General features: G+C 45.2%; 1 protein-coding gene and 2 long non-coding RNA genes across 6 annotated transcripts in view; 2 read left to right on the top strand and 1 right to left on the bottom strand.

Moving 5' to 3' along the window:
- Positions 1–4,086, top strand: part of LOC116096760 — a 14,395-nt gene extending 10,309 nt beyond the window's left edge. The window contains exons 3-5 of one of the 2 annotated variants that reach the window (XR_004121098.1): positions 472–562; positions 2,905–3,106; positions 3,864–4,086. This is a non-coding gene — a long non-coding RNA (uncharacterized LOC116096760). Of the gene's footprint in view, positions 1–471; positions 563–2,904; positions 3,107–3,860 lie in introns of both variants that reach the window. The other variant, XR_004121097.1, reaches the window with a different exon arrangement.
- Positions 4,087–10,090: 6,004 nt separating this feature from the next.
- Positions 10,091–14,577, bottom strand: LOC116096761. Its single transcript, XR_004121100.1, has 4 exons — positions 14,515–14,577; positions 13,228–13,283; positions 11,035–11,516; positions 10,091–10,275 (listed from the first exon to the last, which is right to left on the bottom strand). It is a non-coding gene; the product is annotated as an uncharacterized LOC116096761 (long non-coding RNA).
- A 41-nt stretch (positions 14,578–14,618) lies between these two features.
- On the top strand, positions 14,619–19,384 carry Med18 (mediator complex subunit 18). Of its 3 annotated transcripts, XM_031378926.1 has the most exons (4): positions 14,619–14,778; positions 15,054–15,186; positions 15,528–15,671; positions 18,183–19,384. In XM_031378926.1, the coding sequence occupies exons 3-4, from the start codon at positions 15,599–15,601 to the stop codon at positions 18,734–18,736; spliced, it is 627 nt and encodes a 208-aa protein (XP_031234786.1). In that variant the 5' UTR covers positions 14,619–14,778; positions 15,054–15,186; positions 15,528–15,598; the 3' UTR covers positions 18,737–19,384. The 3 variants fall into 3 exon arrangements, with proteins under 3 accessions (XP_031234786.1, XP_031234787.1, XP_031234785.1); XM_031378927.1 differs by lacking the exon at positions 15,054–15,186; XM_031378925.1 differs by having other exon boundaries at positions 14,619–15,186.
- Positions 19,385–24,371: the final 4,987 nt, after the last annotated feature.

Below are 24,371 nucleotides of genomic sequence, written 5' to 3'. Positions count from 1 at the left end.
TTTGTAGACGGAGCTGTCCTTGGTCTCAGAGAAATTAGCCTGCTTCTGCCTCCTGAGTGTTGGGATTGAGGGAGTAGCCACCACTGCCTGGGGTATTTCTCTTTTATAATGGCAGGTGTGATCCCAAATAGGGCCCACCTAGATCTTGCAGGATAATGCCCCTTCCTTGTCACCCTTTCTTCAATTCATTTGCAAAGTGATGAGAGATGGTGATTTGGATATCTTGGTGGACCCTTTTTTTTTTTTTTTTTTTTTTTTTTTTTTTTTTGGTTTTTCGAGACAGGGTTTCTCTGTATAGCCCTGGCTGTCCTGGAACTCACTCTGTAGACCAGGCTGGCCTCAAACTCAGAAATCTGCCTGCCTCCGCCTCCCAAGTGCTGGGATTAAAGGTGTGCGCCACCACCGCCCGGCTTGGTGGACCATTTTTTAGCTGCTACAGTTCCTTATTAATAGTCTTTCTTTCTCGACCAGATGTGAAGACTTGAGTCTGTCCTCCCAGGTTTTAGGAATTAGGAGCCTGAGGCCAGAGGATGATGAATTTGAGTCCAGCCTGAGCTACACGGTAAGACACTAACTCCTAAAGGTTTTGGATTTTTTTTTTTTTTTTTTTTTTTTTTTTTTTTTTGGTTCTTTTGAGACAGGGTCTCATGTAGCCCAGGTTAGTCTCTAACTCACTATATAGCTGAGGCTGGCCTTAAGCCCAACATTCTCTTGCCCCCATCTCCCAAATGTTGCAGTACTTCAATACTAGAGAATAAATCCAATGACCAAAATGCCTTAGAATGACACAACTGGCCTGGGGCTGGGGTCTGTGCTCACTTTTGGTTACTTTTCTATGATTTCTGGATGAGTGAAAACATTCTACCATAACATGAACCCTAGCTTGCAGACAGGGCAAGTTCCCAGTAAACTCGGGGAAGATGGGTGTCAGCACAGGATTCTAATATCAGCTTACAGAGAATGCTTTACATTTTAGACATTTTGCATTCTTTATCATTAAATGACAACTTTTTAAGGTGAGCATTTTCTTTTTTTTTTTTTTTTTTTTTTTTTTTTTTTTTTTTTTTTTTTTTTTTTTTTTTTTGGTTTTTCAAGACAGGATTTCTCTGTGTAGCCCTGTCTGTCCTGGAACTCACTCTGTAGACAAGGTGACCGTTTTCTATAGTAAGAAGATCATGTAAAGACAGGTTCCCAGGGCCTAAGACCAGACCAAGCCTCCCCTTAAGAGAAGGTCGTCAGCATCTAGCACATTCCTTTATCCCAACATTAGCTTTGGGGCCATCATTAGACAAGAAGAACAAGCAGGAGTCACATACAGCATCGGTACCCCAGTCCAGTCATTCATGACGCCCCAGTGACCAGAGTTCACAGTCTGTGCTTGGCCTCCAGACAGGGCTTTGACAGGCACAATGTCCTTTCAGCATGCAGTCAGACAGCCTCAGCCTGCTGGCTGTGACCAGCAGAGTGGGTCCAGGCTGAGTCATTGCTAGGTAGTTTCACAACCTGTTTGTCCACTAGCCATAGAGGCTGGGCAGGATTCTGGGGGCTTGGTCTTTTAGATCTTCAGGACGAAAGAGTGGATCCTCGTGCAAGAGGAGCTTGGCTCAGTCAAACGCACCCAGTCTTCCTGCAGAAATCTCCTCAAATCTCTTAGACTCTGTCTTTGCCTTGAAGTACAATCTTTAAAAAGGAGAAGCTGTAGCAAGCCTTCGTTCCTCACCTGTAAAGCAGGAACTAGATATGCATTTTAATTATTGTGTAGTACGTATGCCACATAATACAACCTTTATGACAACCCAGTAAGATGGACATCGCTATTTAAGTTGATAAATGAAAATATCGGGATTAGAGTTGTTATGTCACTAACTGAAATCACACAGGTAATTGCAGGGTAAGGAATCCACCCAAGTCTACATGACTAAAGAAATTATACTAGCCTGGGCTTCATAATGACTTCTAGGCCAGCCTGGGCTACATATCGAGATCTTGTCTTGTTTCCATTAACCTGACAACCTGAGTTTGATCCCTCGGAGCCACATGCTGGAAGGAAAGAACTGACTGCCACAAGTTGTCCCTCAGACCAAGAGTACTGTGGCATACCCTTCCCAACACAGATATGATAAAATGTAATAAAAAGTATTTATATACACATATACACACATATACATACATATACACATATCTAGTATAATACAAGTAGGTGGACAGTGATGAGGCATGTACGCCTTTAATCCCAGCACTCAAGAGGCAGAATCAGGCAGACCTCCAGGTTCAAGGCCAGCCTGGTCTGTATAGTAAGTTCTAAGACAGCCAGAGCTACATAGAGAAACCCTGTCTTGAAAATTCAAGAAAAATTAAAATCATAAATATATATGCACATGTATGTATATGTTACTATATTACATATGATTTTTACATATATATTTTTGCATTATATGTGCATATATATGTATATATTACAAATAGGAGTCAAGGGTTGTAGTAATCCTTGTATTTGGAAGGCCAACCTGAGCTACAAAGTGAGCCTCTCTCGAAAAACTCTCCGAAACTGAAGACGAAGAGATTGTGCCGAGGAGCAAGCAGCAAGAAGCCTATGTGCTGCTGAAGGCTTGCTATTTCACAGAGTCAGAGTGAGCCCTTCTGCTCTAGGAGGCTCGGCTTCCCGTCCTTGGGTGGACTCTAAAGCATCCGAAGACATCGTTCTCATTCCAGGCATATAGCCTTCATTTTAGGTTAGAAGGATTTTCTCTGAAGTCACATCTTGAACAGGGTCCGCCATCTTGCAGTTTGTTCCTGACCTCCCTTCAGGGGATGAGCAGATGACAGAGATGACGAATCCACACTGCGTGCAGTTCTTGCTTGTAGGATTTTGTTTTGTTGTTATTGTTTGTTTGTTTTTTACAGTTTCTACTGAGCCACATCTGCACCTGTACCACTAGGACGGCCAGAATGCTGGCACCGCAGTCTCGGTACACGCTAGTTGTGTCGCACGGGGTTTCCTGTTCATCTTTGCTAGATCATAGAAGTTGCATAGCTGTGAGAGGTGGAACGGGTGCCTGAGCCTCTGAGTATTTGCGTCTTGTCTTTGGCGCTCTCCCCTCCTCTGGTATGAGGCAATGGGTGGCAAGCCTGTAGGGGATCTGAGGCATCTGTGTATGTGTGCGTTATAGAATTTATTCTGGGTTCTCATCTCCCCACCACAGTGGAAACGGAGACCTAAATCTTCAACCATTTTTGCATCTAAGTTGCCAATGTGGCTTCTTAGGGTAGCTAATGGCTCATAGACCCCATTCACCAAGGATGAATGAGTGGAGGTGCCATCAGTCGCCACCCGGGTCTCCTCATCACTAACAACCTTGGCCTCTCGTGGGCTTTTCCTAGATGTCTGCAGCAGTGTGGAGTCTCTGAGCACTCCCTCCTCCCTCCTCTCTGCTTCCTAGTGGGGCTTTCTCTCATCTATTCCGCTTTTGCTTTTTTATCCAGTGCTGGGAATTGAACCTAGGGCCTCACTCATGCTGACTGGGAACATATTGTTAAGGCCTCTCTCTCTCTCTCTCTCTCTCTCTCTCTCTCTCTCTCTCTCTCTCTCTCTCTCCTCTCTCTCTCCTCTCTCCTTCTCTTTCTTCTCTCTCTCTCCTCTCTCTCTCTCTCTCTCCTCTCTCTCCTCTCTCTCTCCTCTCTCTCTTTCCTCTCTCTCTCTCTTCTCTCTCTATCTCTGTCCCTCCTTCTCTCCCTCTCTTCCTCCTTCCTTCTTTCCTTTCTTCCTATCTATTTCTTTTTTTCTGTTTTTCTTTTTTAAAAATTAGGTTAAGGGTCTGGAGAAATGGCTTAGAGATTAAGAGTACTTTATGTTCTTCCAGAAGATCCAAGTTCTGTTCCAAGCACACATCGGAGGGCTCACAACCTTCTGGAACTCCAGCTCCGTGGGATCCTAAGACCACTTAGACTCCACGGGCACCTGCACCACACATGCAGATACCCCCCAGACACACAGTTGCAAAATAAAAACAAAGCTTTAAAAAAGAAATTGTATGTGGTGTGTGTATGTATGTTATATCTGTGGTGTGAGTTTGTGTGCATGGTGTGGATGTGGGGTGTGGGAATGTGTGTGTGGTGTATGTGTGTTTTATGTGTATGTGGTGTGAGTATGTGTGTGTGGTATGTGTGTGGGGGTGTGGGGAGTGGGTATGTGGGGGGGGGTGATATGTGTATATATGTGTGTGGTGTGTGCATGTAGTATGGGTATGTGTGTGTGGTATATGTAGTATGAGTCTGTGTGTATGTGTGTGTGCTATATGTGGTATGAGTAGGTGTACAGTGTGTGTGTTGTGGTATATGTGTGATATGTGTGTAGTATATGTGTGTGGTATATGTGGTGTGTGTGTGTGTGTAGTATGGGTATGTATGTATGTTGTATATGGCGTATGTGTGGTATGTGTGTATGTATGTATGTGTATGTGTATATGTGTGTGTGGGTATGGGTATGTGTGTGTGTGTGTGTGTGTGTGTGTAGTATGGGTATGTATGTGTGTTGTATATGGTGTGGGTATGTGTGGTGTATGTGTGTATGTATGAGTGTGTGTGTGTATGTGTATGCCGATGGGCTAGCAGAGGCCAGAGGAGCATGGCGGGGACCTTGTTCTGCCACTCTCTGCTTTACTCTCCTCGGACAAGCTCTGTCAGTGCACTAGAGCTAGGCTACAGACCTATCTGGGTTTGTAACCCAGAGCCCTGGGGTTACAAACTCCTGCAAACCATGCCAAGTTGGGGATTTGAACCCAAGTCCTCAGGACTGTGCTGCAACTCTTCTTGCTCTCTAAGTCATCTCTCCAGCCCTTGTATTTTCATCTTTTCCCCCTTTTCAGAAAAGACCGAATTAAGTTCTCTAGGCTGGCTTTGAACTCACCATATCAGTACTCAGGTAGGCCTTCACCTCTTTTTTACTTTATTTTATTTCATGTGTATGAGTGTTTGCCTGCATGTGTATGTGCATCACTTGAGTGCCTGATGGGTGTTAGTTCAGAAGAGAACAATAGATTCCTAGGGACTGGAGTTAGAAATTGTTGTAAGCCATCACATATGTACTGGGAACTGAACCTGGTTCTCTGCAGGAGCAACGAGTGGTGCTCTTTTTTGTTTGTTTGTTTTTGTTTTTACGAGACAGGAAATCCACCTGCCTCTGCCTCCCAAGTGCTGGGATTATAGGTGTGTACCACCACTGCCCAGCGATTTATTTATTATTATATGTAACTGCACTGTAGCTGTCATCAGACACTCCAGAAGAGGGCATTATATCCCATTATAGATGGTTGTGAGCCACCATGTGGTTGCTGGGAATTGAACTCAGGACCTCTGGAAGAGCAGTCAGTGCTCTTAACCACTGAGCCATCTCTCCAGCCCCAAGTGGTGCTCTTTCTAAGAATTATTTAGTTTGCTCTTACTCTTGCCCCTTTGTTCCCCCTCTCTCCCCATTCCCTTCCCCCCATCTCTCCACGTAGTAATGGCCGGCCCCTGCTTCTCTACTCTCTCCTTCTCTCTGCCTTTCTCTGCCTCTGCTACTCACTTAACTTTGCTCCCCATACCCTAAATAAACTCTATTCTATACTAAAAAAAAAGAGAGAATTATTTTTTTTTTTATGTATATGAATATACTATAGCTGTCTTCAGACACACCAGAAGAGGGCATCAGATCCCATTACAGATGGTTGTGAGCCACTATGTGGTTGCTGGGAATTGATCTCTGAACCTCTGGAAGAGCAGTCAGAGCTTTTAATCGCTGAGCCATCCATCACTCCACTCTGCAACAAATGCTCTTAACCCTGAGCTCTTGCTCCAGGTCCTTATTTAATTTTTAAGACAAAGTCTCCAGTAACCTGTTAGCTTTAAGCTTGGCACGCAGCTGGTGATGAACTGACTGAGTTTCTCTGTGTAGTCCTGGCTGTCCTAGAACTTGATTTGTAAATCAGGCTGCCTCTACCTCCTTTATTATTATTATTTTTAATCTTAAACTTCTGACCTTCCAGCATCTACCTCCTGATTGTGGCTTTGCAGCTGTTCGCCACCATGCCTAATTTTAATTACACGCTCTTCTTTTCTATCAACTGAGCTATATACATTTCCAGCCTAAGCTTTCAATTTTTCATAAAAAAAGATTATTTTTTAAGTGTGTGTGTGTGTGTGTGTGTGTGTGTGTGTGTGTATTCATGCATGAGATCACACTCCCCAAGGAGGCCCAAAGCGTCACTTCCTGTGAAGCTGCATTTATAGGCAATTGTGACCCATCTGACTTGTGTGTTTGGAACTGAACTAAGTCCCTTTGCAAATGCAGTATACACTGCTGACTGTGCAGCCATTTCTCCAGCCCCCTCTTAAATGCTTGATTCTCTTGCCTCAGACTTCCTATAGCTGGGGTTTAAAACCTGCGCTACCACAGTAGGCAATAAATAGTTGTGGTACAGGATAGAACCCATGGCCTCACACATGAGCGGCTAGCCAGCCTTTCTTCTCGGAGCTTTGTGACTTGTGCTCCTTGTTTCTTCACAAAGTCTTCTTTGAAGCCTCTATCTCTCCTGCATTGAACAGATGCAGATATACATCAGCATTGTACAGATGCAGATATACATCAACATTGTACAGATGATATACATAATGACATGAACCTTTGACTCAAGGAAGGGGTTAATGTTAAACAGATGTTAAAGGAACAGAAACCCAGAGCAGAGCTCAAGGCAGACTCTGTTCTGGTAACCAGAAAACCAGCAAACCGTGAGACCTCCATCTGCCTCAGAGGGCTGGTAAACGGAGTAACCGAGGGAGAGAGATGTGCAGAAATTGTTTACCTGGGAGCCTGGCCCCAACAAGTGCTCACTAAAGGGAGCTGTCCCTAAGAGCCTCTGTCCAGGAAATCTGAACCCCAGTGGGTTAATTATCTTCAGACAGAAAGCAAGGCTGACTTCCAGAGACAACAAGGTGGCAGTGGTGCTGGTGGTGGGGAAACAGACGACCTGAACAGACAGTTACAGTTCAGCTAAAGCAAGAGCCGATCTTTAATCTTTTATGGACGTGTGTAATACATTAACTATTATAGCTATGCCCTCAAGGCAGCTTAACCCCTGGTCAACCTGCAGATGGGGTGAGCTGGCTGGATGGAAGGAATCAAGTAAATATGGCAATTACCCTCAGGCAGCAGAGTTTCTAAGTAACCCCCACCCCAGATTAAATGGTTCCTGCTGTTTGTCACCCAGGGGGTGGTGCCGGAAGATAAACTCTAGAGTCAGCACCCAGGGAGGAGCATTAGACACCAAAACACCTGGAGTGTTTTCCTCTGTCCTCTCAAACCAAACTCCTAGAGACTAGGGGCGGTATCATTTTTTGTCACCAGGTGCTGTCCTGTTGGTGATTACTACTAAAAACCAAGCTGCAGTTATCATAATAGGAGACAAACAAACAAACAAAGCCAATCCAAAGGTGCAGAGCCACTGAGGCTGTGCATCTCTGTGGAAGGCGACTCTATAAGTAAGGTTCAACTCCTTTTCTCAATGCTAACGTGTTTTCGTTAGGTTTCACTTATAATGAACTCACATGTACCTAGGGGGGTTTCTCTTGCTTATTCTTTTTTTTTTTCCTCTATTGGGGCAAGGGAAGCTGGACAAGAACTTCTGTAGTTCAGGATGGTTTTGAACTCCTGATCCTCTTGCTGGGATCAAAGGCATTTTATCTGCTAGGCACCTCCTCAATCACCAAACTACAACCCATCCATTATTGATTTATAACAGCGTCTCCTTATGTGGCCAGGCTGGCCTCAAACTGGCAATTCTGTCTCTCAAATTTTGGGATTATAGGTATTCATCATCACCCTCACAAACTATAGTCTTGCTTTTTTTGTTGTTTTTGTTTTTTGTTTGTTTGTTTGCTTTAGTTTTGCTTTTTGGTTTTTTGAGACAGGGTTTCTCTACGTAGCCCTGGCTGTCCTGGAACTCACTCTGTAGACCAGGCTAGCCTCCAACTCAGAAATCTGCCTGCCTCTGCTTCCCAAGTGCTGGGATTAAGGTGTGTACCACCACCGCCCGGCATATAGTCTTGTTTTTTAATTTAATTTAATTTGTTATTGGTGTGTGTATGATGTGTGTGTGTGTGTGTGTGTGTGTAGATCACAGGCCAACTTGTGGGAGCTAATTGTCCCACAATTGTCTCTCCCCACTGTGTGATCGGGGATCAAAATCAGGCCATCAGGCTATCTCTTTTACCTGCTGGACCATCTGGGCAGCCTCTTACTGGTTAGTTTTAAAGTGGAGTATGGTTATGTTACTAGCTGCTGGTGTTCAGTGATCCTCCTGCCTCAGCTTCCTAAGTAGCTGGCACAACAGGTATACTCCACTACATCTGGCTTGGATTACTAATGAAAACAGGTGGCCAGAGAAGGCATGGCTAATAAAAATCAGGAGGACTGGGGGCTGGAGAGATGGCTCAGTGGTTAAGAACACTGACTTCTGTTCAGAAGGTCCTGAGTTCAAATCCCAGCAACCATATGGTGGCTCACAACCATCTGTAATGAGATCTGATACCCTCTTCTGGGGTGTCTGAAGACAGCTACAGTGTACTTACATATAATAAATAAATATTTAAAAAAAAAATTAGGAGGACTTGAGAGACTTCAAAGATAGTAAAGCCCAGTTTGCCAGCATGAAGATCTGAGATCCCTGGAACCCACAGGAATAAGAGGAGCATGGTAGCATGTTTGTATTCATCTCTGTGCAGGAGAGGGCAAGACCATGGATCTCCAGGCCTTGCTGGCCATTCAACCAGTCTAGTCTCCTTGGTGAGCTCTGGGACAAATGAGAGAGTCTGTCTCAAAATAAATGAATAGCCACCAGGCAGTGGTGGCACATGCCTTTAATCCCAGCACTTGGAAGGCAGAGGCAGGTGGATTTCTGAGTTCAAGGCCAGCCTGGTCTATAGAGTGAGTTCCAGGACAGCCAGGGCTACACAGAGAAACCCTGTCTCAAAAAACCAACAAGATGAAAGGCTCTTGAGCAGTTACCATTGACCTCTGGCTTCCACAGGTACTCTGGAGTACACACATACATATGAACCTCCTCACACACACACATTCACACACGCTCGCGCGCGCCTGCGCGCGCGCACACACACACACACACGCACATGCACACATTCACACACACATTCACACACAGACATTCACACACTCACACACACATTCACATGCACACACGCACAAACACGCATGCTTTAAAAAAAGATTTTCAGGGAGATAGAAATGGAGAGAATGAATCCCACAGTTCACTGCCTGGACAATGGCAGAAGACAGAAGCCGTGCAGAAGTTAGATCTGTGAGCACTACAAGGCGGGAGTGAGTGGCACCGGTGGGGAGGGTACCTGATCAGAGAGGTAAAGGGATGTGAGCAGATCATCTCAGCATTTAATGGCCTTGATTTTACTCACACAAAGATAGGAACAGACTTGGTGTCACAGTGAATGGAATTTAAATATGAGCTCAGACATTTAGTAGCAGTGTGGCCCTGGGCAAATCTCTAATCTCTCTCCCTCCCTCCCTCTGTCCCTCTCTCTCTCCTTCCCTTCTTCCCTCCCTCCCTCCCTCTGTCCCTCTCTCTCTCTCTCTCTCTAGCTCTCTCTCTCTCCCTCCCTCCCTCCCTCTCCCTCTTCCTCCCCTATGTCTCTCAAGTGCTAGGATTACAAGTGTACACCAGCATGCCCAGTTCTTGTTCCACATTCAAATTTTCACCTTATTTAAGCTTTAATAAAGACCTGGTTGTCTCGATGACCCACATAAATCACTGGACATTCTGTTTTGAAATTAGCATCTATATAGGCGAAGCCGGCCTCCTCCAATCAAGACCTCACAGAGCAATTATTTGCTCAATATTGCAGGAGAAAAAAAAATACTACGATAGCCTCAGCCACCCAAGGCAAGAATCTGGACAATTCTGACTCTGTCTTCTCTCTCCTCCCTTCATCGTCTGGTCATTAAACCTATTCTGTCTTCTCCTCCTTCCTCTTTAGGACAGTCTCGGGGAGGGGCTATATTTTAGTGATAACATACTTGCCTCAAATGCATGATGTCCTAGGTTCAGTCTCTGTTATGTCAAAAAAGTATTCCCAAAGAGACTGGGTCTTCTGCATGCTGAGCCAGTCTCCAACTCATCCCAAGTCCTAATCTTCTTGCCTCCAGCTCCTGGGTCCTGGGATTCCAGATGAGCTGCTCCATCACTCTGGATTCAAGGGAGGACTCCGCATCTGCAAGGCAAGGACTGTATCCATAGACCCACACTACCGTTTTATATGGCCTTTAATTTGCGGTGGGGGACAGAGTCCTACCATGTAGCCCATGCTGTCTGCCTTTGTCTCCAGAGTGCTGGCATTGAAAGCATGCACTGTGACGACCTGCTGATTATGCCTTTTAAATTCTATTTATTTGTCATTCTTTTTTTTTTTTTTTTTTTTTTTTTTTTTTCAGTTTTTCAAGACAGGGTTTCTCTGTGTAGCCCTGGCTGTCCTGGAACACACTCTGTAGACCAAGTTGGCCTTGAACTCAGAAATCTGCCTGTCTCTGCCTTTCAGGTGCTGAGATTAAAGGTATGTGCCACCACTGCCTGACTTATTTGTTTATTCTTATGTGAGGGCGCAGATGTGCCAGGGTATACATACGGAGGTCGGAAGACAACTTTTGGGACTCTCTCATTCCAACATTTGAGTCCCTGATAGCCAAGGCAAGTCATCAGGCTTGGTGGCAGACATTTTTTTTTACCCACTATGGCTTAGCGCCAGCCTTTTATGGTTTTGTTTTGTTTTTACTAGCACATATTAATCACACATAATCATGGGTTTCATATGACGTCTTCATACGTGTACAGAATATATATTGGTCATAGCCGTACGTACCTCACTAATCTCTAGCCTCTTCCTGATGCCACAGATCCCCCCACTCCCTCCTGACTAGTCCCCTTTTCTACTTCCATTTTGGTTTCCCCAATGAATTTCATTGGATTTACTTACAGGAGCATGTGTGCTTATTCAGTAGCTTGCATCACTAAAGAAAATTTCTCTCCTTCACCTATTAAACTTTAATTGCTGGAAGTCTTCAGGGAGGGGCAGGGCCTCCCAAACCTCTCCTTGTTCTCTGACAGGATGAGCTCAATCTTAAGCAGATCTAGTACTGGGAAGCCCAACACTCTGCGTTCAAACAGGCCATGACCACAACATGCCCGGAAGTCAGCATTTGACAGCAGCAGTACCACCTCTTCTTCACCACCCCTTCCTCACCACCCCTTCCTCAGGCCTCCTCTTCTGTGGTGGTCTCTGAGCTGTGGAGAGTCCGTGGGGCCTCCTCTTCTGTGGTGGTCTCTGAGCTGTGGAGTGTCCGTGGGGCCTCCTCTTCTGAAATGGTCTCTGAGCTGTGGAGTGTTCACGGCTGAGCATGCAGCAGTCTCTTATTCTCATCAGTCTGACCAACTGGTTAGGAGTCTCCCCGGTGACCCCTGCCCATTGCAAAAAAGAAGCTTTTCTGTAGAAAGCTGAGACCAGTATTAGCCTCTACCTATAAATGTAGCCATTTGGAAGGCAATTTGACTGGTACTTCACATTATTCAGTGAAAAAATAGCAGTGTCATCTACTAGTCCTGGTTACCTCACAAGCCACAGGCTTTTGACTAGGCATACAGTAGCAGATGGAATTTCTACTGTGGGGCAGGCCTGAAATGTGGTTTTTCGAGACAGGGTTTCTCTGTGTAGCCCTGGCTGTCCTGGAACTCACTCTATAGACCAGGCTGGCCTCGAACTCAGAAATCCACCTGCCTCTGCCTCCCAAGTGTTAGGATTAAAGGTATGCGCCACCACTGCCTGGCAACCAAAAAGTCTTAGTTAGCTAGTTACTCAGTATCAGACGTGTTAGTATGTACCACTTGTCTACTCCGTACTGTTGCATGCAGGTTCATAGTGTGTGCTCTCTGCCCCTCCCCATGTGGAGTGTGTGTGTGTGTGTGTGTGTGTGTGTGTGTGTGTGTGTGTGTGTGTGAATTTTGAGACAGAGCCTCATTGTATAGCCCTGGCTGGCCTAGAACTCACTAATGTAGCCCACACTAGCCTGGACCTCACAGAAATCTATCTGCCTCTGCCTCCCAGGCACCATCAGGACTGTCTCTCCATGTTATTTAACATCATCAGCTAAATGAATAGGGTGGTGGCTCACACTCACACTTGTCCTGACCTTTGAGTTCCAGGAAAGCATGGGCTACAGTGTGAGGTACTGTCTCACAATTTTTTTCACTAAGCTTTAAAAACATTGCATTATAGGTGTTATTGATATTATTTATGGTGCTGGGGATCAAACCTCAGGCCTGAAGCCCTGTACTACTGGGCTATATAGCCCTACATTTTCTTAATCTTAAGTACCCAACTTCTTGATGTTGTCTGAATGTCATAAGTGATGGTGTAGATAAATACTGAACTAGACCATTCCATGATTAGAAAGAAAGATGTATTGGAGGTCAAACTGTCAAGGCCATGGGAGGGGGTGGCAGAAAGAAGAACAAAATGGCAGAAAAGCAAGCTGATTTTATTTGACAGCAAGGTGTGGCCCTGAGCTGACCCAGACTGAGTGGGAACCAGGTGCCCTTGCCTGAGGTAGATGATCTTTGGGGAAATGCTAAGGGGGGAGGGGTTGTGGAGGATTAAGGGTGCCTCACATAAGGGTCCCTTATGTGTTTGGGACATGTAAAGAGTTCAATACGTACTCGTTGGCCCGTCAGTAGTGGCGCACGCCTTTAATCCCAGCACTTGGGAGGCAGAGGCAGGTGGATTTCTGAGCAAACCAGCCTGGTCTACAGAGTGAGTTCCAGGACAGCCAGAGCTACACAGAGAAACTCTGGCCCAAAAAACCAAAAAAAAAAAAAAAAAAAAAAAAAAAAAAAAAGTACTTGTTGAATTTAAAGTATATGTGTGCCTAAATGTTTGTGCACACATAGGTGACCATGTATAGGTGACCATGAATGCCAAATGATGATGTGTAGATCTCTTGGAACTAGAGTCACAGGTGGTTGTGAGTCACCTGATATGGGTGTTAGGGACTGCACCCAGATCCTCTGAATAAGCAAGTGCTCCTAAATGCTTAGCCAGCTTCCCAGCCCCTATTTATTTAATTTATTTATATCTTGTGTTATGAGTGTTTTGCAAGCGTGTCTGAATACATACCACATGGATGAAGTGACTGATGTGGAAGTGACTGATGTGAAGATGTAATGGATCCCCTGGAAGAGGAATTATAAATGGTTGTTAGCCACTGCATGGGTGTTGGGGACCTCTGCCAGAGCAGCATCGGCTCTTAACTGCCCAGCCATCCCTCTACCCCTTATTTTTTTTTAATAAAGATATTATTTACTTATTATATTTAAGAACACTGTAGCTGTCTTCAGACACACCAGAAGATGGCATCAGATCTCATTACAGATGGTTGGGAGCCACCATGTAGTTGCTGGGATTTGAACTCAGGACCTTCAAAAGAGCAGTCAGTGCTCTTACCCGATGAACCATGTCTCCAGCCCCCCCCCCCGCCCTTATTAATGAACTAATTTATTTATTTATTTTTGAAAAATCTCACAATATTGTTTAGGCGTTGAATAATGCTGCTGGAGAAATCCTTTTTTGTTTTGTTTTGTTTTGTGTTTTTTGTTTTTTAGAGACAGGGTTTCTCTGTATAGCCTTAGTAGTCCTGGAACTACCTGGGATTAAAGGCCTGCACCACTACTGCCCGGTAGGCCATAGGTTTAAGACAAAACAACAGCAAACTTGTTCACTTTACTGTGCATACCATAACTTTAAATACGTGAGACCAGGCACAGTGCAAATCTGAGAACCTTAGGAGACCGCAATAAGGATCAGCAGCCAGGCCCAGCAGAGACAGGCAGATTTCTGAGTTCGAGGCCAGCCTGGTCTATAGAGTGAGTTCCAGGACAGACGGGGTTACACAGAGAAACCCTGTCTCAAAAAAACCAAATAAAATAAAATACTAGTAATAATAAATAAATAAATAAAATAAAATAAACTTATGCCCTTGCCCACGTAAGACAAGGCTCTACCACTGAGCTGTTTCTCCAGACCCTTTAAAGCACACAAAATATTGTTCAGGTTGAAGTCTATAAGTATACAACGCTGTGCTTAGCGTTTCTGATTTACAAGATAACCACCTTCTTTTTCTTCTTTTTAAAATTTAATTCAATGTTTAACTTATTCAGTTTACATCCCAGCTCACTGCCAGCCTCCCTTCTTTTTCAATGCGACTCTCCCTCTTCGCTCCCCCCAGTGGCTGAGTTCAAAATTTAAATATCGTATCCAATCAGTTTCAAGAGATCTGATCAAAACATCCAGGTCGTCGAAACTGAAAAACAAAAAACCAAAAAGCCAAAAAGCCAAAAAAAAAAAAAAATCAAAACACCAATTCCTAGAGCTGTCCTATGACGTAAAAGCCTACAGTCAACTTACAAGGTTCCAGTCTACATTAGCCCACACCTTGTGCGTGCGCTCTTGCGCACCGCCGCCTCGCCCTCTCGGCACCCTTACTTTTCGGGGCGGTAGCGGAGAAGTTTCCTGTCCCTCCGCTTCCTACCGGAAGTGCTGAAGGGAATATTTGGCGGTTTCTCGGGAGCTCTGTTGGCGAATTTGGGGGTGCGGGTTGTGGGTGTGCACGCGCGGATTTAATTCCAGCTTTACAGGGGCCTTTAGCGCGAACGGAGACGTGTTGCTAGTGTAAGTGCACACGCGTCCCGGATGCCTGCGTCGGAGGACCAGTGCGGTCGCTTTAACGTTTCCCGCCTGGCTCGTTGGCAAAGGCGTTTTCCGAAAGGCAGAACCAGTTCTAGTCAGATCCCCGCGTGTGCCGTGAGGCCTTTCTCTGAGTCTCCATGGCCTGTGCTTAGAATGAAGGATAGACAAGGTCCTTAGGTCTCCCTCGGTTCTTTATTTTGTTTTTTTCTCTGAGACAGTCTCATTGTGATGCCCTAGTTGACCGGGATTTGCTTTAGGGACCAGTCTAACCCGAAGCTGCAGCCGTCTTCCTATCTCTGTCCTGGAGCGTTGAGATAACCGATGTTCCCCCAACACGGCCGGCTTTTATTTCTTTACTTTTGGAAAGGAGGCCTCTCGGTGTAGCCCAAGGTGACGTCACTTTTTGAATATGTATATCGGTTTCATTTGAGCCAAGTCGGGGAGACGAGGGCTGCTGTGTGGTTAAATACCCTTGGTCTTATTTTGAAAGCGACAGCAGGTTTCGGAACAAGAGGTTGCATAGCTGCCTCAAGATTATATAGAAAAACGTTTATATGGTTCAGAACTTGAGATAGATGGTATCACCGGGGCTAGAACTCTCTTATTTCTGAGTCACCCGTTCTTGGAACCGGCTGTATAAGTAGCAGATGTTCAAAGTTATGAATGAATGAGCTTTGGTTTCAAGGCCACTGCCACAGCAAACAGTGTATGGACATGTGTGACTTTTCCAGGTGTATCCAGTGCTTACCCGGTTGGAAGATCTGTTTGCAGTTCTGTTGTCTTGAACCTAATTAGAGGCATCATGGAGGCACCTCCGGTCACCATGATGCCAGTCACTGGGGGCACCATTAACATGATGGAGTACCTTCTGCAGGGTAAGTCCGCCAGGGAGCTCGAATTACCAAGTTTTCAGTTTTTTCTGGTTAGAGCAAGTCGAGATGACTTATAGGCAACTGCATAGTTCCTGTCAACCAGTAAGTTTTAAACTGTGTTTTAAAGAGGGTGGGTGGGAAGATGGCTCAGTGGCCAGAAACTCACACTGTAGATCAGTCTGGCCACGGTGCCTGGAACTACGGGCATTTGCTACACTTGTCTGTTTTCTTTATTTTTCTTTTTTCTTTCCTTCTTTTTTTTTCCCTTCTACTTTTGTTTCTCTAAATAGGGTTTTCTTTGCAGTTCTCACAGTCATAGAATTTTCTTTACAGACCAGACTGGCCTTGAACTCAGAATTCAGAGAGATCCACTGGCTCTGTCTCCCAAGTGCTGGGATTAAAGGCGAAAGCCACCACCACATGGCTTTGATGTATTTTCTTTCATCTTGAAAAATTAAAACTCTGACTGAGGAGTTGACCCAGCCGTTAAAAGCCCTGGCTGCTCTTCCAGAGGTCCTTGGTTCAATTCCCAGCACCCACATGGAGGCTCACAACTGTGTGTAACTCCAGTTCCAGAGGGTTTGATGCTCTAGTCTGGTCTCCAAGGATTCAGGCATTCAGGTAGTTCACAGACAAACTTGCAGGCAAAGACACTCCTTCCTACACATGAAAATTTTAAAAATAATAAAATTTTAAAAAAAGATTAAACCTCACACTGAGTCTCCCTCTCTCCTTTCCACTTTGTTTCCTACCTTAGATGCCCCACATGAGTTGAGGTCCCTGAGTTTGTAAACTGGCTTATTTCTCTTAGCATTATGTCCTAGATAAAGTCATGTCCTATGACAGAATTTTTATTGTTTTTGTTGTTTGGAAACAGTATCAAGGAGCCCAAGCTACTTATTTTTTTCAAGTGATTAAAATGTTTCTTTTAGATTTTTAAGTCTTATTTTATCTGTATGAGTGTTTTGCCTTTGTGAGTGTGTGTGTGTGTGTGTGTGTGTGTGTGTGTGTCAGAGGTCAGACAAGCGTGTCCAGTTCCATGAAAAGGAGTCCTGGATTGTGAGCCACCATGTGGGTGTTGGTGGAAACTGAGTTCTGGTCCAGTGTTCTCAGCTACTGAGCCACCTCTCCAACCCCCAGGCTGACCTCTGACTGGCTGGATGGCCAGGGACAGTTTTAACCTCTGACCTTCAGTCCTGAGCCTAACAGCATACATATACTGTGCATGCTGACTGGGCTGTGTCTGTTGTTGAGTTAGCATTGTTATTTCATAGTTCGTTCATGTGTCTCATCTTTTTGTTGCTCATTGGCCTCCAATTTAAATGTCTGTATGAGAACAGCACAAGTGCCCTTACCTCTCCTAGTACAGCTGGGCTACTTCTAGTTTTTGGTTACAATGAGAACAGCTGCTACAGGTCAGGGGACACGTGGTGGTTCTTCCCCTTCATTATGTGTGGCTGAGAATTGAACTCAGGTTATCAGGCTTGGCAGCGAGCACCTGTGCCCACTAAGCCATCTCATTGGCCCCTCTTAAATGTTCTTAACTAAACATTGAGATTTTGTCCTTGAGCAATTGGCTTGTATCTTTTTATTTCTTTTTGGAGCTGCAGTCTTTTTCTTTCTTTCTTTCTTTTTCTTTTTTTCTTTTAATATTTTAAAATACCATTTTTAATTCTGTGTGCCTGTGCTTCAGGGGATGGTACATGCATGTGAGGCTGGAGGTGTTGGGATCCTTGGAGTTGGAGTTACAGGCAGTTGGGAGTCACTTGATGTGTTTGGGACTGAACTCTGGCCTCTGCAAGAGCAGTACAAACTTGTTACCTCTAAGCCATTTTCCCAGCCCTAGTCTTGTGTCTCTTCTGCCTCACACTCCTGAGTGTCTTCATGCCTGGCTCAGTAGAATAGCTGTTTAATCCTATCGAATCTTTGCTGTTATTCAGTCTTAGTGCTAGGAACTGAACCCTGAGCCTTGTGTGTCAGTTCTCGGCCACTAAGCTCCATCCCTTAGCCTTGGTGCTCTTGGTGCCTTGATCAAACCCAAGGCCTTGCATCCGGAACACATGGTCCTCCCACAGATCTACACCCAGCTACAATGATTTATTTCCAGCCAATGAAATTCTTGCATCTGTAGAACAAATTCAGATTTTCCTTTTCATATAATTATACTTCAGAACAAGAAGCCGGGCATGGTGCTACACCCCTCTAATCCCGTTAAGGCTGGCAGGTGCTGGAGCAATAGCTGAGAGCTATAGCCCTAGCCACTGACAGAGAAAGATGGGAGCCGGCTTTTGAAAACTCCCATTGTCCCACCTCCTCCAACAAGGACATTCCTCCTAAGCCTTCCCTAAACAGTACCAAGTAGAGACTAGACATTCAAATACAGAAGTTTTGAATAAACAAATAAATAGAATCCCATGGATTGTCCCTATGGGACATTGCATAGAACTCTTTCTTTGGTGTGTGTATCTTTCGCCAGTTTGATGACCTGGACTCACTGTGCTTTTGCCTCCTCAGGAAGTGTTTTAGACCACAGCCTGGAAAGTCTCATCCATCGCCTCCGTGGTCTGTGTGACAACATGGAGCCTGAGACCTTCCTCGATCACGAGATGGTCTTCCTGCTTAAGGGCCAGCAGGCCAGCCCGTTTGTCCTAAGGGCCCGGCGCTCCATGGACAGGGCAGGGACACCCTGGCATCTGAGATACCTGGGACAGCCGGAAATGGGAGACAAGAACCGCCATGCCCTGGTGCGCAACTGCGTGGACATCGCCACGTCTGAGAACCTCACGGACTTCCTGATGGAGATGGGCTTCCGCATGGACCATGAGTTTGTCGCCAAAGGACACTTGTTCCGGAAGGGCATCATGAAGATTGTGGTGTACAAGATTTTCCGAATCCTGGTCCCAGGGAACACGGACAGCACCGAGGCTCTGTCGCTCTCCTATCTTGTGGAATTAAGTGTTGTCGCCCCGGCCGGGCAGGACATGGTCTCTGATGACATGAGGAACTTTGCAGAGCAGCTCAAACCTCTGGTTCACCTGGAAAAAATAGACCCCAAAAGGCTGATGTGATGAAGAAAGTCTGTCCACCTTTGAGGCCTGTCCTCACCTGGGAGGTGAGAGAGCTCACAAGTGCCCCAGGTTCTGCCGCCAGCTAGGCCCTACCTTTTGCGGAAGGTGATGGGGGGGAACTGGTTCCTTTAAACTCTTTCCTTCACATGCTCATTTCTCTTCTTTTCTTTCCTTTCCTTTCTTTTTCTCTTTCTCTTTTCTTTTTTTCTTTGCAACAGGGTTTTACCATATAGCCCTGGCTCCCCTGGAAATCACTACATGAACTAGCTAGCCTGGAACTCAGAGGTCCCTGTACTCCAGCCTGAGTGCCTGAGTTAAGGTCCCTTATTAAACCTGACTGTTCATCTTCTTGACAATCTTTTCCAATGAGAGACCCACGGTAATATGGAGATTTGTTCAAGTCCTCCCTCCACTCAAAAAGAGGGAACTGGAATAAATTAGCTTTTCAGAGGAAAAGGTCAAAAAACAACTCTGATAATTGTTTTTCTTTTTTTTTCTTTTTTTCATTTTTAGAAAAGCATTTTTTATTCCTTTATTTATTTGTTGTTTTTGTCATATGTCTAGTTGTGTTGTTCTGCCATTAATATACAAGGTTTATAATGGTGGTGTGAGCTGGCATTGTGTGGTAATAAAGACTGAAGAGACTCAGTTGTGATTCTGGTTCTTACTCGTCTTAACTCCCTACTAGTCTACTTCTATCTTACTGTCTTACTGTCTTACTGTTATTGTTATTGTGTATGATGTGTGTGGGCCTCTCCGGGACCCACATGGGAGAAAGAAAGAACGACTCCTGCATGTTGTCGTCCTCTCTCTCCACAGGCTTGGTCGATCCTTGCACCCACACACAAGTGTAATCAAAAATATTCAAGTAGCTAGTGATGGAGCGGTGGCTTATTTGTTACAGCACTGGCTGCTCCTGCAGAGAGGACCCAGGCTCAATTCCAACACCTACTTGGTTGCTAACAACCTTCTGCAATAACTCCAGTTCTAGGTGATCTGATGCTCTCTCTTGAACTGCACAGGCCCCAGGCACACACTTAGTACACACACATGCTCCGGCAAGAAAAGGGCCATGTGGTGGTGGTGCATGCCATTAACGTTAGTCCTAGCCCTCAGGAGGCAGAGGCTGATCTGTGGTCTACAGAGCGAGTTCCAGGACAGCCAGGGCTGCACAGAGAAACCCTGTCTCAGAGCAGAAAAGCAAAAAGCTCATAGTGTTACATTTGAAGTCAGATATTTTTTCTCCTTTTCATTTTTTTTTTTCTGCCAAGAAAACTTTAAGTCCGTTTTCTTTTTTATAGGAGTCTTATCCAGGATCCTACAAACAGCCCTAGAGAAATTCACTGTTAGCTCATCTACCTTATGTTTTAGATTACATTTATTTCTTTAGGTCTCACGTGTGCACGTGCTTCAGTGCACATGAGGAGGTCAGAGGCCAGCTTCCAGCAGTTCTGGATTTTCACCACATGGGGCCTGAGTGCAGAACGAAGGTTGTCAGGCTTGGCAGCGAGCACCTTTATTCACTTTTCCTTTCCAGATGAGTTCTCTCACAGCCTGCAGCTCAGTTTCATCTTGATGGATCAGCCGGGGGCCCCTTGGCTCTCTTCCCCCCACCCTCCCGGAAGCAGCAGGGTTATCAGAATCCAGCTACTACCTCCAGCTGGTGCTTGGAACCTGAACTCAGGTTTCCCTACTTGGTCAGCAATGCTTTACCCACTGAACTACAGCCCCAGTGCCTTGCAGTTGTCCTTGGGAGAGATGTTCTAACCTTTCATGAAAGTAGGATATTTGAGCCATCCTGTTATCGGGGAGGCTGAGACAGGAGGATCACAAATTCAAGGTCAGGCCGGGCGGTGGTGGCTCATGCCTTTAATCCCAGCAGTTCGGAGGCAGAGCCTGGTCTACAAAGTGAGTTCCAGGACAGCCAGGGCTACTCAGAGAAACCCTGTCTCGAAAAACCAAAAAAAAAAAAAATTCAAGGTCAGGGTGAGCTACCTAGCAAGATCCTGTCTCAAACCACCGGTGCGCATGCGTGCACACGAACACACACACACACACACACACACACACACACACACACAGAGGAAAAGTACATTTTTGTTGATGGAACATTTTAAAGCCAATAAAATAGCAGAGATGGTTCTTTCATTACTACACACATTGCATGTGTAGTTGTGGAGATCTGTAAACCACTGCCAGACTCTGGTTGCAAGGTTTTGGAACTTAAAAAAAATTTTTTTTTCTCAGCCAGCCATGGTGGCCCAGCACTCAGGAGGCAAAGAAAGGCAGATCACTAAGTTTGAGGCCAGCCTGCTCTACAGAGCAAGTTCCAGGACCTTTGTATACCAGGCTGGCCTTGAATTCACATAGCTCCATCTTGCCTCTGCCTCCTGAGTGCTGGGATCAAATGTCTGTGCCAACATGCCTGGCAATAACTCACTTTGGATCTTAGTTTGTCATTCAGAATATTATATCAGGGGTGGATTGTAGCCCAGTATAAACTGCTGGGCTAGCATGCACAAGATCTTAGGTTCCATAGCTAATACTACTCAAACACAAAAACTTACACAGACTATCAAGCAAGGCAGTTTGTCCTCATTTGTCCCAGCTACCATAGAAGCTGAAGTCTGAGGAACTCTTGAGTCCAGGAACTTAAGATTCAGTTTGGACAATGCAGCAAGACCTGGGTGGGGCTGGGGGGTAGCATACACCTTTATTTAATACCAGCATCGAGAGACAGAAGCAGACAGATCTCTGTGATGTCGAGCCTCGCCTGCTCTACAGAGTGAGTTCCAGGTGAGAAACTGTCTTTAAAAAGTTTTTAAATGAACCCCAAGGGGCTGGAGAGATGGCTTAGAGGTTAAGAGCACTGACTGCTCTTCCAGAAGTTCTGAGTTCAATTCCCAGCAACAACATGGTGGCTCATAAGTATCCTTAACTAGATCTGACACCGTCTTCTGGAGTGTCTGAAGACAGCTACAGTGTACTTACATATAATAAATAAATCTTAAAAAAAATAAACCAAAGCCGGGCGGTGGTGGTGCACGCCTTTAATCCTAGCACTTGGGAGGCAGAGGCAGGTGGATTGTGTGTTTATATATTACATGTATTATATTTATGCATATACATATTACACATATTTTATTATATATAATTCCGGGGAAACAAAAAGATGGGAGATGGGAAGGAAGGAGGAAGCAGAGGCAGAAGAACCAGGGAGTTGGAGAAGGGAAGGCAAGATGGCTCAGCCAGTAAACAGATCCGTGCTGCTAAGCCTGAGGAGCTGATTTGAGGACCCACATGGTAAAGAGAGAGCATTGATTTTCAAAGACTGTCCTCTGACCTCCATACATGCCCTAGCATGCAGACATGCATGGGATAAACACTAAATGTAAAAGAGACAGAGCGATTCCTAACCAGATGGGTGGTACATCTCCAGTTCCAACTCTACGGAGGCTGAAGCAGGATTGCAAATTTGAGGCCAGTCTGGAACACATAATAAGTATCTATTGGGCTAGTGAGATGGCTCAGCAGGTAAGAGCACCAATGACCGCTCTTCCAAAGGTTCTGAGTTCAAATCCCAGCAACCACATGGCTGGCTTACTTCATCTTACAATTGCTCACAACCACTTGTAATGAGATCTGATGCCCTCTTCTGGTACATCTGAAGTCAGCTACAGTGTACTTAGATATAATAAATAAATCTTTAAAAAAAAAAGAAAAGAAAAGAAAAGAAAGGATAGGGTAGTGGTGGCTCATGCCTTTAATCCCAGCACTTTGGAGGCAGAGACAGGTGGATTTCTGAGTTTGAGGCCAGACTGGACTACAGAGTGAGTTCCAGACAGCCAGGGCTACACAGAGAAACCCTGTCTTGGAAAAAAAAGTGTCTCTCAGGCAAACATGTTGCAGCACATGGCTTTAGTCCCAGCACTGGGGGAGCAGAGGCAGGCAGATCTTTGAGTTTAAGACCAGCTTGGTCTCTAGAGCAAGTCAAAGGACAGCCAGGACTACACAGAAAAACCCTGTCTCAATAAGTAATAATAAGAAGGAGAAGGATAAAGGAAGGAGGGGAGGGGTAGGAGGAGAAAGGATGGAAGAAGAAGAAGAGGAGGAAGAGAAAGGAAGAGAAAGGGGGGAGGAGGAAGAGGGGAGAAAAAGGAGGAGGAGAGAAGAGGAAGTGTTCCTTCACAATCTTTGCTTCCATTTGTCCCTCCAAGTTCCTACAGTGAGGGACTGTACCTGGCAGTTGTAAGATGAAGTAAGCCTTTTATTTTCCAGATTGTTTTTGCCATGGTATTTACCACAGCAACAAAGCAAACCAGGACATGCTGTCACAATGTGTTAGTGCAATCATTCAGACACTGCTCCTCAGTGTGCTGCCTCCCCACTCTTTCTAATCTCTGCTGTTTATTCTGTGCTAGACAGTCTTTCTTTTCAGCTCAGGCCAGCCTTGAACTTGGAGCAATCCTTCGGAAGTCCTTGACTTCCAGGGGACTGGGACTACAGGCCTGAGCTACTGTGCCCAGTTCTTTTTTTTTTTTTTTTTTTTTTTTTTTTTTTTTTGGTTTTCCGAGACAGGGTTTCTCTGTGTAGCCCTGGCTGTCCTGGAACTCACTCTGTAGACCAGGCTGGCCTCGAACTCAGAAATCCACCTGCCTCTGCTTCCCAAGTGCTGGGATTAAAGGCATGTGCCACCACTGCCTGCTAACTGTACCCAGTTCTAAATTAGATTTTTATTCTCTACCACAAGATTGAATTTATTTTTGTTTGTTTCTGTTTTTATTCTGAGGTATTGTCTCATGAAACATAGCCTGGCTTCATCCTTTGGAAGTAGTGAGGCTGACCTTGAACTCACAGAAATCCACTTGCTTCCTCCTCTGGAGTGCTGAGTAAAGGCATGCACCACCATGCCCAGCCTCATCTTAAATTACATTGTGTGTCTGTGTGTGTGTCTGTGTGTGTGTGCATGTGAGAATCCGTGCACAAAAATGCAGTTACAAGCACATCCTCACATGCATGCCTTGGCCTGAACGCAGAGATGAGACGACAGCCTGTGGGAATGTATTCTGCCCTTGAGCTCTTTGGCTCCAAACTGATGGTTCCCTTACCCACTGAGCCAACCTCACGGCCATCCTGCATTTTCTTATATTAACTTTATGATCTTAACTTTCACATTTCAGACTTTAAACCATTTGAAGTCTGTCCTCTACCTAGTTTCAAGTAGAGAGACCCCCCTTTCTTCTGCCAGTGGTGAACTAGTTTCTGTCACCACCTGGGACAAAGCCCTCCGGGGCTCTGTGGTGTGTCACCTTTAGCACACATTAACTTCCCACATCAGACTGTCTTAAGCTCCCCTCTCTACTCCACTGGCCTTTTCTTTGTTAACCTGCTAGCAGCTGGCAGAGCCATGTTTTTATTGGCTTGGTGGTAGATCCAGTTCTACCAGTAGGGCAGGTACCCTACTCTACTTTTCCCCTCAAAATAGACTTAGTTTTCAAAGACCACAGCACCGCATCTATAGCTCCAGCACTTGGGAGGGGCAAGCTGTGTATAGATCAGAATGCAAGGCTGGAAATTTATATAGAAAAAATTTTTTTCCTTCTTGAATAATAACTTTCATGGACTCACTTATGGG

This window comes from Mastomys coucha, unplaced genomic scaffold (genome assembly GCF_008632895.1).
Source record: "Mastomys coucha isolate ucsf_1 unplaced genomic scaffold, UCSF_Mcou_1 pScaffold18, whole genome shotgun sequence".
Classification (NCBI taxonomy): domain Eukaryota; kingdom Metazoa; phylum Chordata; class Mammalia; order Rodentia; family Muridae; genus Mastomys; species Mastomys coucha.
The sequence above is the reverse complement of the archived record's forward strand: the minus strand, read 5'-3'. Positions and strand labels throughout refer to the sequence as shown.

What these genes read in the sequence shown, in the direction of transcription:
- Med18 (XM_031378927.1), top strand. Translation starts at nt 15,599, where the DNA reads ATGGAGGCACCTCCGGTCACCATGATGCCAGTCACTGGGGGCACCATT. An exon ending in GATGGAGTACCTTCTGCAGG is followed by an intron (nt 15,672 to 18,182) that starts GTAAGTCCGCCA and finishes TTGCCTCCTCAG; the next exon opens with GAAGTGTTTTAGACCACAGC.